Source organism: Notolepis coatsorum (genome assembly GCF_963971535.1).
Source record: "Notolepis coatsorum genome assembly, chromosome: 10".
In the NCBI taxonomy this organism is placed as follows: Eukaryota; Metazoa; Chordata; class Actinopteri; order Aulopiformes; family Paralepididae; genus Notolepis; species Notolepis coatsorum.
In genome coordinates this window covers 39,567,208-39,581,282 of record NC_140174.1, presented here as the reverse complement: position 1 = coordinate 39,581,282, position 14,075 = coordinate 39,567,208, and the positions used below count along the sequence as shown (strand labels likewise).

Genomic DNA, 14,075 nt, shown 5'->3' with positions numbered 1-14,075 from the left:
CTCCCCTCCACCTCCTCCTCTCCCCTCCTCCTCCTCTTCCCTGCACCTCCTCTCCCCTCTACCTCCTCTTCGCCTCCTCTCCCCTCCACCTCCTCTCCGCCTCCTCTCCCCTCCTCCTCCTCTCCCCTCCACCTCCTCCTCTTCCCTGCACCTCCTCTCCCCCTCCGCCTCCTCTCCCCTCCTCCTCTCCCCTCCTCCTCCTCTCCCCTGCACCTCCTCTCCGCCTCCTCTCCCCTCCACCTCCTCCTCTCCCCTCCACCTCCTCTCCCCTGCACCTCCTCCTCCTCCTCTCCCCTGCGCCTCCTCTCCCCTCCACCTCCTCTCCCCTGCACCTCCTCCTCTCCCCTCCACCTCCTCTCCCCTGCACCTCTTCCTCTCCCTGCGCCTCCTCTCCCCTGCACCTCCTCTCCCCTCCAGCTCCTCTCCCCTGCACCTCCTCCTCTCCCCTGCACCTCCTCTCCCCTCCACCTCCTCTCCCCTCCACCTCCTCTCCCCTGCACCTCCTCTCCCCTGCACCTCCTCCTCCCTCCACCTCCTCTCCCCTGCACCTCCTCCTCTCCCCAGCGCCTCCTCTCCCCTCCACCTCCTCCTCTCCCCTACACCTCCTCTCCCCTGTGCCTCCTCTCCCCTCCACCTCCTCTCCCCTGCACCTCCTCCTCCTCTCCCCTGCGCCTCCTCTCCCCTGCACCTCCTCTCCCCTGTGCCTCCTCTCCCCTCCACCTCCTCTCCCCTGCACCTCCTCCTCCTCTCCCCTGCGCCTCCTCTCCCCTGCACCTCCTCCTCCCTCCACCTCCTCCTCTCCCCTACACCTCCTCTCCCCTGCGCCTCCTCTCCCCTGCACCTCCTCCTCCTCTCCCCTGCGCCTTCTCTCCCCTGCACCTCCTCCTCCCTCCACCTCCTCCTCTCCCCTGCACCTCCTCCTCCTCTCCTGCCAACCAGGAGCTTTACGGCCCCTCTGGGAGCATGTTCAGTCGCTCCTCCTGGCCTAATTGTCCATCCGCTGATATCTTCTGAGAATTATTAGACCATGTGAGATGCATTCTGGCCGTGCTCTACAGCCGCCCTCTGATGCCTGCAGCCACCTAGATAAAGGTTTCCGGAGTGCCGATTAGATGCGAGAGCGAAAAAGACAAATCATAAGCACATGACTGGCCTTTAGTGCCAAATTGTCTCAACAAAGGATGAGTTGTTTGGCTGTCTGTCTGTGTGTCTGTCTGCTCATCCGTTCTCAACAGCCTTTTGGTTTTGCTGAAAGAGCGAGAGTGAGGACGCGAAGAGGAACCCGTTCCCAGTAGCACAGGATTTATCCAAATTACAGCCAATTACACTGTAGACGTCTGACGAACTCGCTACACTGCCTCGTCGAAAATCTGTAGAACCATTCCAAGATTCTAATAATATCTTGCCTTCAAACAACGGGAATTATTACTTCTTACAGAAGATCAATAGCTAGCTTAAAATTGTATTCGAAAACTTGAAGAATCATCATCATCATCATCATCATTTTTATTTATTCGTACATGGAATTACCACAGTCCAACATTACATATTCATATAATTCACCAAAAATACCATGAAGCATAGAATGAAGCAGAGCATGGAACACAATAATGAATAACAAACAGCAGCATCTACGCATAGGTCTGGAACATGTCCTGCCGGGCCCCCGAGTCAGAGCAAGGTTTCTAGAAGTGTTGCATAGACGGAGCCACGCCCATAGTCTCAGATGATAGACGGAGCCACGCCCATAGTCTCAGATGATAGACGGAGCCACGCCCATAGTCTCAGATGATAGACGGAGCCACGGCCATAGTCTCAGATGATAGACGGAGCCACGCCCATAGTCTCAGATGATAGACGGAGCCACGCCCATAGTCTCAGATGATAGACGGAGCCACGCCCATAGTCTCAGATGATAGACGGAGCCACGCCCATAGTCTCAGATGATAGACGGAGCCACGCCCATAGTCTCAGATGATAGACGGAGCCACGCCCATAGTCTCAGATGATAGACGGAGCCACGCCCATAGTCTCAGATGATAGACGGAGCCACGCCCATAGTCTCAGATGATGGACGGAGCCACGCCCATAGTCTCAGATGATAGACGGAGCCACGCCCATAGTCTCAGATGATAGACAAAGCCACGCCCATAGTCTCAGATGATAGACGGAGCCACGCCCATAGTCTCAGATGATAGACGGAGCCACGCCCATAGTCTCAGATGATAGACGGAGCCACGCCCATAGTCTCAGATGATAGACGGAGCCACGCCCATAGTCTCAGATGTTCAGAGTTGGTCCAGACTGAGGCACGGTTCCACTGGACTGGCTGCCCACAACACCGACCCGGATCCTTCTGTTCCTGTCTGCCTCTGAGGCCTAAGCCATCACACCCCACGACACCGGTGCATATCAAAGCATCCAGGATGCAGCCAAGTGAGAGGAGAAGATAAAAGAGAAATCTGGTGGAATTCCCCCCACTGTCCCTCCCTCCCTCCCTGCCTCATTTAGCTCCTTAAAGACTTCTAGCTATTTCTAGTGTGTCGCCCCTCTCTGTAATTGTGTCTGGTCGCTGGTGGGGAAATTGCTTTTGCATCTCACATTGTGCTTCTCCCGTGGTGTGCGTGTGTCCGCAGGTCAGACTGCAGGTTGGCCTGTACATAGTCTACGTGATGGACTGGCTGGCGGTCTTCAGCAGGGAGCAGATTCTGGTCCTGCGGCTGGAGGACCACGCCTCCAACAGGAAATACACCATGCACAAAGTCTTTGATTTCCTCAACCTGGGTGAGTACACTCTGCCCATCTCTCTCACGTCTAGTTTCCTTATCGTCATCACTCTCCTGAACATCGCTCATCTGATCAATACCAGGCAAGCCGGTAATACTTGACACTGATTATTATGGTCTGGTTTGTCAAAGGAGAAAAATAAGGGATACATTGTAGCAGCTGTCGAAGAGCATTGATGCAACCTCTCAGCCTTATTGGCCAACGATTGATTGAGCAGTTATGTTGCCTTTAGCCCAAGTTCAGCCTCCCGGCCCGGTGCAGGCAGCTAGCATGCTCTCACTTTTCAGCCTTTCCCTCACAGTTTGCTCCTACTCAGCGGAAAAGGTCTCATCCTTAACACTTTCCGTGCCAGCAGGGGGAGCCAAAAATAGCGCTTGAGTGCCAGCGCTGTAGTCAATGGAAGGGCGATCACATTTGTGAACGCATAAACTATATCTTAAATTATGGCTATGTGTCTGTTACGACCCTGGCTCATGGGTATGCAACCTATGTGTAACCAACACCAAAACCCCGTGCTCTAACTCAAAATGCTACTAAATCAAGGAACTATTAATGTAAATGTAAACTAAAGTACTAAGGTAAACCCAACGGACACGGACTGGAAGAACCTGACAGCTCTTTTCTCTAAGCACAGACACTGCATGTGTGTTATGTGTGCTGGCTTTAAAGCTCCCAGCAGGTAACCAATCAGCACTAATTGGCTAATTGGCAGCCCTCACCTGCATGCCCCGTGACACAGGAGTGATCAGGCTCCTGGTACATAACAGTGTCTAATACGCCCGTCGCTTATCAATGACTTGTTTGCAGTCAACATTGTCAAAACGGATTGTTTTTTAATCAGTTAATTTCCATTTTATACCATTTTGAAAAACAGTAGTTTTTTTAAACTTCCAGAAAAAACTTAAGATTCTGCAGGAATCGCGCTTTACTGGAATACACAAAACACTTTGTCATTTTTCGGCCTATTTATGAATCGTTTTCAAATAAACTCTAGATTATCGATAGTATATGTATACTTATGCACGCTAGAGAAGCGGGCTGAAAAATCTATTCTATCTTATTTCCTGATCAGCACACACACACTCACAGCCACACACACACACATATGGGACACGCTGAGATATAGGTGAAAAGAGCTCTGATTATCCCAAGACTGGTAAAATAGATTCCTTACCTCAGATCAGATGTTCTCCAAAAAGATTATTCCAATTCCTGATCGCCATTCCAAATATCAATCGCGTTTATTGATCCAACACTGGGTACTGGAAATACCGATTCCACGCTGTTCTGAGGGTCGGCGAAGACTGCAATCGGCTCGGATTACATGCCTGACAAGTAAAATGTGGATTCCGGACTTTCTTTTCCCCATGCGTTTTCATTCAATCCAATCCAAAGGGTGCATTACCATCCGGCATACGATAGGGGGCGGTATTTTCAGACAGAGTCCCAGTGGTAACGTGAGGCTAGATTGATGAAAGATTTAAGTGAGGTGGGTCAGGTGGGTGAGGTGGGTGAGGTGGGTCAGGTGAGTCAGGTGGGTCAGGTGAGTCAGGTGGGTGAGGTGGGTGAGGTGGGTCAGGCGGGTGAGGTGGGTCAGGTGGGTCAGGTGGGTGAGGTGGGTCAGGTGAGTCAGGCAGGTGAGGTGGGTCAGGTGGGTCAGGTGGGTCAGGTGAGTCAGGTGGGTGAGGTGGGTCAGGTGGGTGAGGTGGGTGAGGTGGGTCAGGTGAGTCAGGTGGGTGAGGTGAGTCAGGTGAGTGAGGTGGGTGAGGTGGGTGAGGTGGGTCAGGTGAGTCAGGTGGGTGAGGTGGGTCAGGTGAGTCAGGTGGGTGAGGTGGGTCAGGTGGGTCAGGTGGCTGAGGTGGGTGAGGTGGGTCAGGTGAGTCAGGTGGGTGAGGTGAGTCAGGTGGGTGAGGTGGGTCAGGTGGGTCAGGTGAGTCAGGTGGGTGAGGTGGGTCAGGTGGGTCAGGTGGGTGAGGTGGGTCAGGTGGGTGAGGTGGGTCAGGCGGGTGAGGTGGGTCAGGTGGGTCAGGTGGGTGAGGTGGGTCAGGTGGGTCAGGTGGGTCAGGTGGGTGAGGTGGGTCAGGCGGGTGAGGTGGGTCAGGTGGGTGAGGTGGGTCAGGTGGGTCAGGTGGGTGAGGTGAGTGAGGTGGGTCAGGTGGGTGAGGTGGGTGAAGTGGGTGAGGTGAGTCAGGTGAGTCAGGTGGGTGAGGTGGGTCAGGTGGGTGAGGTGGGTGAGGTGGGTCAGGTGAGTCAGGTGGGTGAGGTGGGTGAGGTGGGTCAGGTGGGTCAGGTGGGTCAGGTGGGTGAGGTGGGTGAGGTGGGTCAGGTGGGTGAGGTGGGTGAGGTGGGTCAGGTGGGTGAGGTGGGTCAGGTGGGTCAGGTGGGTGAGGTGGGTCAGGTGGGTCAGGTGGGTGAGGTGGGTCAGGTGGGTCAGGTGAGTCAGGTGGGTGAGGTGTGTCAGGTGGGTGAGGTGGGTGAGGTGAGTCAGGTGAGTCAGGTGGGTGAGGTGGGTCAGGTGGGTGAGGTGTGTCAGGTGGGTGAGGTGGGTGAGGTGGGTGAGGTGAGTCAGGTGAGTCAGGTCGGTGAGGCGGGTCAGGTGGATCAGGTGGGTCAGGCGGGTGAGGTGGGTGAGGTGAGTCAGGTGGGTCAGGCGGGTCAGGTGGGTGAGGTGGGTGAAGTGGGTGAGGTGAGTCAGGCGGGTCAGGTGGGTCAGGTGGGTGAGGTGGGTCAGGTGGGTGAGGTGTGTCAGGTGGGTGAGGTGGGTGAGGTGAGTCAGGTGAGTCAGGTGGGTGAGGCGGGTCAGGTGGGTGAGGTGAGTAAGGTGGGTGAGGTGAGTCAGGTGAGTCAGGTGGGTGAGGCGGGTCAGGTGGGTGAGGTGTGTCAGGTGGGTGAGGTGGGTGAGGTGAGTCAGGTGAGTCAGGTGGATCAGGCGGTTCAGGCGGGTCAGGTGGGTGAGGTGGGTCAGGCGGATCAGGTAGGTCAGGTGGGTCAGGCGGGTGAGGCGGGTTAGGTGGGTCAGGTGGGTCAGGTGGGTCAGGCGGGTCAGGTGGGTGAGGTGGGTCAGGCGGATCAGGTAGGTCAGGTGGGTCAGGTGGGTCAGGCGGGTGAGGCGGGTTAGGTGGGTCAGGTGGGTGAGGTGAGTGAGGTGAGTCAGGCGGGTGAGGTGAGTCAGGTGGGTCAGGCGGGTCAGGTGGGTGAGGTGGGTCAGGTGGGTGAGGTGAGTGAGGTGGGTCAGGTGGGTGAGGTGGGTCAGGTGGGTGAGGTGAGTGAGGTGGGTCAGGCGGGTGAGGTGAGTGAGGTGGGTCAGGCGGGTGAGGTGAGTGAGGTGGGTCAGGTGGGTCAGGTGGGTGAGGTGGGTGAGGTGGGTCAGGTGGGTCAGGTGGGTGAGGTGGGTGAGGTGGGTCAGGTGGGAATAGGCCATGGGGATAATACCTAACTATCAAGTGTTTTTCATCTAAATGGAAAGAAGGACTGCCTCTTGAGCTTTTACTGTCTATGATGCGTGTGTGTTTACTCGTGTGTGTGTGTGTGCGTGTGTGTGTGCATGCGTGTGTGTGTGTGTGTGTGTGTGTGTGTGTGTGTGTGTGTGTGTGTGTGTGTGTGTGTGTGTGTGTGTGTGTGTGTGTGTGTGTGTGTGTGTGTGTGTGTGTGTGTGTGTGTGTGTGTGTGTGTGTGTGTGTGTGTGTGAGAGAGAGTGTGTGTGTAGACAAACCAATCAGCTGTCTTTGCTACATCTTTAGGCTGATAGAGTTTATATTTAACACTGATAGCATGTTAACAATAATAATTTCATTCCTAGCTGAGAAAAGGGCAAACATAGTTGCTGCTGTCCTTAAGGTGCTGTTAAATATTTTAATCTGTGTGTATTGTACCTGTGTGTGTAGTTAAATTGGTGGATTCAAATAAAGCATTTAATGTGTTAAATGTGTGTGTTTCAGGTCCGCTGACGGAACAGAAGGAGGCAGAGATCACCAGGAGCCCAGCGTCCAACACCAGGAGGCCGGCCGACAGGAACCTGGGCCCCATGCTGCCAGTGACCAAGGAGATCCTGCAGGACTTCTACGCGCCGTTCAACGAGAAACTGGCCAAAGTGCTGTGCAATGACTCCTTCCGCTGGGAGAGCCATTCAAAGCTGATGTAAATTATTTCCGTCCCTTCCAAATTTAAGAAGAAAAGAAATACCACTGACACATCAACCAGTCCTTTTGTGTTTTTTGCTTCGTCTCTCAAGCGCCCATGAAAATTGATGTTCTTTATTTAAATTATTTCTTAAGTTATAAAAGCTGAGATGAATCAAAGATAGGAAATAGCACAACGAAGTTTGTTTCGATGATTTCTTTTTGCGTGTGTGTGTGTGTGTGTGTGTGTGTGTGCGTGCGTGCGTGCGTATGTGTGTGTTTTGGGGCGGGTGATGATCCTTTTTATTGATGACCAGATGTACAGATGTATTATTAAACAGTGGGCTAAAATCCTATCCGACTCCTGTATCGTGTGTTTTCAAAGGTTTATTCTGTGGAAAGTAGGGCTGGGTATCGATACCGGTACTAACTCCGTTATCTGGGAATCATTACCAAAATGATACACCCTCCCCTTTGTTACATTTTGGATGATTTTGGAGTGTGGACTCACTGACACCGATGATATTAACTACTTGGGTATCGAAATTACACTTGTGTCATTCGATACCAAATTTTGATACTACAGCATTTTTCAATAGTATTGAGGCAATTTGATTGATACCGTGAAAGTATCAAATTTGTATACCAAAACCTAGTGGAAAGAGATCTTGAAGGTCAAATGGTTTAGAAGAGATGCATATTATTTACCATCTGTGCTCCAAATACAAAACCTACAAGGAGTTACACACAATGAAATTTTTTCTTTATTATTGTGGGGTATAACACTCAGGAGAATGAATACTTAACAGTGTGGTGACCAGAATGTATGTATACCGTATGCATGTTAATGTACAAGCATAGGCATAGATTTAGGGGGGGGGGGTTGCAGGGGACATGTCCGCCTCAATATTGAGAAGAGGACATTTCTCTCCCTCAAAATATATTGCTAATATGAACGAGAACCCCCTCCTCAAAAAAGGTAAACACAAATTAAAATAAGGGGGGTCAAATTTGTTTACATATCCTTCTTACCTGTAGTTATATATGACATACAACAGCATGTGAAGGCATTCACACAGTCCTGACTTTTGTGATTCAATGCAGGAGGAATTTGTAAGGAACCACCGCCATCTGCCGGCGGGTGAATGTAATGGCAGCCAGTACAAACAACAACATATTGTCAGGCAATATTAACACTTTGATTGCCTAAGGCTAAATTCATGATATACCATCCGTTGCCAGCTCTATTTAACATGGAGAAGTTCCCCTTCTTTGCAGGGCTATAACTTTTTAAATTCTATTGCTAGATTGCCATTATTAGGGCCCATTCAAGGTCCTATATGTATTGTTCATGGTGTAGCAACGTTAAACTTTTTCATTCACATATTCATACTAAAATATGGTCTAAGGTATAAGTATGTTTTCATCTCTTTCTGCAGCTTTCTCCAGAACGTGATTTATAGCCCCAAATGCATTATATTGATGATGAAATACAGTTTGATAGCAATCGGCGCGATATAAAGAATTCCAACTGGACGTACTTCTGGAAGTTACTACACGTCATCTGATGTTGACCGGATGGGCGAGGGGGCGTTTATAATTCCGTGGGCAGCGTTATACCATTCATCTAATGTGGGTCATATGTTCATCAGATCAGTTAGTATCGAACACGGTAATATTACACGCTAAAACTCACCCCAGTCTCCTCGGGCCGTTGGGCAATCAGCGTGGGGTAGACAGTTTTTCATTATGGGATGTCGAAATACCCGGTCCATTTCCAGGTTGTATAATAGTATATACGTCCAAATCATGTTGTTTATCGAGTTATTGGCAACGGATCGCTATGTATTGTGTCGAGCTCGAGTCCCGGGACCTATAGCGAGTGCCCGGAAGTAATATGGGTGATCACCACTTCATCCACATGACTTCCTGTTTGGCGCTTCTGCCGATCGGCCACCAGATGGCGTTCTTGAACCGCTAGAGGATTGAGAGGAGCTCAGAACTGTGTGTGAAGGCTGCAGAGGGGAAATATGATTCCGATCACAGATTTTTGAAATATTGATATTAAAGATGAGTTAGGGCGTCCTCTGCAACTTTAGCATGGCTAGGAAAGACGCCTAAACACGTTTTCGGCACTTAAAGTGTTAACACAAAGACATGCAAATATATACACTATATTTTTTCGTTAATTTGTTTATGTTTATTAAGCCTGTATCAAAGTATGTCAAACATAAATCATTATGTATCCAAGACGTGTATAGGACACCATGTGTAAAAGTGCACTTCTACATAATGCCATTTAGTGGATACCTCCAAAGCACCTTACAGTCTCGTGAGTGCTCAGCCTACTTGTTTGTTGTTGTTGTTGTTGTTGTTGTTGTTGTTGTTGTTGTTGTTGTTGTTGTTGTTGTTATTATTATTGTTGTTCAGTATGGTCTGCCTCACTGCTGGTAATCAATCATTAACCCTGACAGTGTTAGTGACATGCTCCACCTGTTGAGTCATACAGTCTGTACAAAGACATGTAGTCATTTCCAAGAGTTTCTTTTGGCAGCGATTCATTCTATTTGTCCTTATAAGGTTTGATAGAGCCGTTGATGGCTTTGATACTTCTAATAAAATCTATAAATAAACACTATAGGAGGAGTCAGTGCTGCCTTCAGGGACAGGGGTCATCACCTAGTTGGACTATTTCATGGAAATAGCAGATGTTCCTAATTCCCCATTGAAAGCCTGCAGTGGTGGAAAGTAACTAAGTATTTTTACTCAAGCATTGCACTTAAGTACAATTTTGAGGTATTTGTACTTCAATTCAAAGGAAATACTGCACTTTTTTTTATTCCACCACATGCATCTGAACCCATCAGTTACTAATTACTTCGATTTTGTATCAATTCTACTTTTACTTGAGCAAAGGAACTGTGTACTTATTTCACCACTGTTGAAAGCTATAGAATAGAAGATAGAATTCTGAGGGGAAATTTGAAAGGGTTTTAATAATAATAATAATAATAATAATAATAATAATAATAATAATAATAATAATAATAATAATAATAATAATAATAATAATAATAATAATAATAATAATAACTTTATTTGTATAGCACTTTTCATACAGAGGTTGCAGTTCAAAGTGCTTCACAACAGTAAAAAATACAGGCATAAGCGAGCATAAAAAGATAGACAGGTAGAATCACAGTGTTTCACATTAGGATCTAGCATCCCAATAGGCTCTCCGCTTACAGTTTTCAGTAACACAAATAGTAAAAATAGTTTAAAATGATTCAGTTTAAAAATAGTCAAAGTCCTAGTGTTTCACATTAGGATCTAGCATCCTAATAGGCTCTCTATTCAGTAATACAAATAATCACAGTGTTTCACATTTGGATCTAGCAAATAATAAAAATAGTTTAAAATGATTCAGTTTAAAAATAGTCATCAGTAAGAAGTAAAAAGTGCAATAACCGACACATGAATTTGATAGGCAGTGTATAAGAGTAGGCAGGGTAAGAATAGTGCAGGTAAATACAAGTTGTGTCAGGATATCCCTGATGTTTCCTCTTGCCACTAGGTGGTAGCAGATATCTATCAGTGAAATGCCTGAGCAAAGAGATTTTAAGCTGTCTTTTAAAGATGTCTAGCGAGTTGGCTTCCCTGATGTTTTGGGGTAGTTTGTTCCATAGTTTTGGGGCATAGTTGATAAAGGCTGCATTACCGATCCTCTTTTGACTGCTTCTGGGAGCCTCTAGTAGTCCAGCAGCTGATGATCGCAGTGAAAGGGTTTTAATGATTTCATCTCTAAAGGGTGTAGAGATGTACATGCTTTTAATCAGAACTTTTCTTCCTTCTAATATTTAATTGATTGAAAGGCAGTGGCATGGAATTACCGGTAATTAACCTGATTAAGGTTAATCGTTTTCCTTGCGTCATGTAAAGGGTTTATGGTAGCATGAGCATGGCAGCATTGGCTATTAAGAATATGGTTGGATTAAAACTGTGCTAATTTAATTTAAGGCTTGTCAAGAATGAATGGTTGGTAATTAAAACAAGACTTTTGACAGCATAGGCAGACAGACTGACATCTCCCAGGCCCAGACATACTGATGATATGTTATAAAGAACACCTTTTAGCTTCAGCATTTCAAAGACAAAAAAGCACTTCCCCACAAATACAGTAGCCTACATCTCTCTCAGACGTAGAAACAAAAGGCTGCCGTTTGCCTCCGCGTGGCACGTGGTGGTTGGCTGCTGCCTCACAGTGTTGGAACACTTGTGAGAAACCTTTGGTTGTTTGAACGTTTCTCTGTACCATTTCCTTCCACACCGTAAAACAGTGGTTCTCAAACATTTTCATGTCACAAACTCAACCAATTGATATTCAACAAGCCATGGACCCCCATCTGATAATATTTTTGTCCCAGTGACCGTCATCTGAGAAGATAACTTGTTGTTGGATATGATTGGTTGTTGAATTGCAAAACTGTGTGTCGTACTCAGTGGGGAGATAACAGAGGTAATCTTTATGCATTCTTCCATTGTGCTAAATTCTTTGTCCAATTAAAATGCCCCCTTTTACTGGGGACCGCCTGGAACCCCCACAGAGACCCCTGGTTGTCCCCGGACCCCACTTTGAGAACCACTGCCATAAAAGACATGCATGCTAGTAGGTGCAAACTCCTGCATTGCACTGGCATTAGAACTGTAGTTGGTTCGCCTGGCTGCCCACTGCTCTTAAATAGTTAGGATGGGTTAATGCAGAGGACGCATTACATGGTAAATGTACAGTACTTGGCAAATAAAGAGTGTCCTTCCTTAGTTTACTTTCCCATTATGGCGTTTTTTATGTGAGGTAAGTGTACAAGATCACTATTAGAGTGATAGATTCCGTGAGCTGTATATTTAGATCATACTCTTTCTCTACACCAGAGGGCAGCAAAAGATCAACACAATATTTCAGATGTGTTGCCTTTGTTGGATCTCTTTCCCAACGGATCATTGGAAGAAAGGCAATCGTTTGGGACGACACTGTGATCAACCAAGGACAATTCTGGGATTAGTGAGTCAGATTTACTGTGAGTCAAATCTTTTAGCTCCTTGTCCTTCCATCCTCTGACCGGGGTGTGTGATTTAGTGGTGCTGCTGGGTAATCACCACACTGACCCCTTTGCTGGAAAGTCTTCTTAACACCTGCTTTATTAGAACTATGGGTCAGGGCCCAAAATGGGACATGGGACTGCCTCCTGGTGGTTCCCCCCACATGACAACAGTAGTGATATTGTAGCGACCCTGGGATTTGGGTGGTTGGTCAGTCGAGCTGCCACTCTGCACTCTGCCGGCATGGCGGCGACGCTATTGGTCGCGCCAGCCGCGGGTTGACAGAGTCGAGAGTGCGCAGGCTGACCTGGGGAGGCTATAAGAGGGTGGAGCATGTGGGGTGCGGCCTCTTGGGGCATGGGAACGTGTAGACATGAGTCACTTATACTGCAACCTGTATGAGAATCGTTGTAATAAAGCAGTGAACTGAGAACTATCAACCTGCCTCGAGAGTCGTCAATAACGTGGTGCGAAACTAAGCAATGTTACACTGGTGTCAGAAGAAAAAGAAAGGAGGAAGAGGAAGACGCTTCGCTCGGCGTCAGAAGAAGTCCGACGGAGGTGTGCTAGCTTAGCGTAGCCTAGCTGCAGTTAGCGCTAGCTAGGCGCAGCGGCATGCGATATCTGCGGCGGGTCGAAGGAGGACTGAGAGAAAGAAGAAGACTGAGAGGAGTGGCTGGAAGAAAGTCGACGGAGGTGTGCTAGCTTAGCGAAGTCTAGCTTAGCTGCAGTTAGCGGCTAGCTAGGCGCAGCGGCATGGATATCGACGGCGGCTCGAAAGAGGACGGAGAGGAGGAAGGAACGTGCAGGTGATCAGGAGACATGGACGAGGACATTGAGAGCCAGGAGGAGGCGAGAGGGTTCCACGGAGGCTTCGCGGGGTGCCATTTCCCGCCGGACGGGGTTCATAGTTGACCCAGGAGCAGTGGTGCAGTCGTAATATGGGAAATGCCCAAATGCCACGTGCACGCGCATACTGTACATGTTCCCTCGGTTGCGCACAGAACAGATGATTATTATGCATAAATGTTTTAAATGTAATTGTAGTTACAATTTCTTTAATTGAATTAACTTAAACTAGAAAAGTAAATACAAACTAAATTAACAATGTAACTTAGGTCGCTTTCACACAGGGGCTGTTTGGTCCGGACTTTCGGACCAGAATTCGATAGTCCGGTTTTTCGGGTCTGTGTGAATGCGCGTCGAACTCGGTCCGCGGACCAAGCAGGCGAACTCTAGTCCGCCTGAAAACGTAGGTCTCGGTTCGGCTTCAGCGGACCAAATATAGGAAGTGATTATTATTACCACTGCTTGCAGCACCACTTAATAATGGATCAATGCCACGTCAATACTATTATTATTATTATTATTATTATTATTATTATTATTATTATTATTATTATTATTATTATTATTATTATTATTATTATTATTATTATTATTATTATTATATTATTATTGGTCTACAAGTTGTTTAGCGAGAGGATGGTGGTAATGTGCTTCAATAGAACAATGGATCAATGCCATGTCAAAACTTGCTCCGCTGATCTGAGGGCTCGCAGACAGTGAGTCCACACACACGCGCGCGCGCACACACGGCTTGCAGCCACACACACATTTCCACTGTCCAATAGACAAGCGCCCTTTTCGACCGCGTGACATTGTTCAGAAGGTCTCGGTGCGCTGACAGATTTCTCTATGTGAACGCAGGCGAACCAAATGAAGAATGCAACAATGTTGCAACTTCACCCCCAGAACCGCACCGAGTCCACCAAAACTATATGTGAAAGTGACCTTAGAGTTAGTTTACAGGACAGTTTCCTTCAGCGACTCCCCGCCGGAGCTGGGCGGCTGCTCCGAGGACTCATTGACGCTGGTGGAGAGGCGGTAGTGGAGGAGAGGAGTCCGTTGTTATGCTATCGCCTATCGGTATCCTATTATTATGCAAAGTCTATAGGTGATAAGTGCCGGCCGGAGCGACGAGTCCAGTGACAATTGTGAACGCATTTTTGTGTGCGCGCAGGCACATCCGTGCGCACTTCTGCCTCAGTGACCTATACCTAAACGGCGTTT

The 14,075-nt window shown here is 48.2% G+C and overlaps 1 protein-coding gene across 1 annotated transcript in view; it reads left to right on the top strand.

Annotated features, from left to right (window-relative positions):
* The window catches only part of LOC311236279 (carbohydrate sulfotransferase 15-like), a 97,282-nt gene extending 90,078 nt beyond the window's left edge, over nt 1-7,204 (top strand). The window contains exons 7-8 of the mRNA XM_084323959.1: nt 2,637-2,784; nt 6,726-7,204. Of these exons, the coding sequence (XP_084180085.1) occupies nt 2,637-2,784; nt 6,726-6,928 (351 nt within the window). The 3' untranslated portion in view covers nt 6,929-7,204. The remainder of the gene's footprint in view (nt 1-2,636; nt 2,785-6,725) is intronic.
* The last annotated feature ends 6,871 nt before the right edge of the window (nt 7,205-14,075 follow it).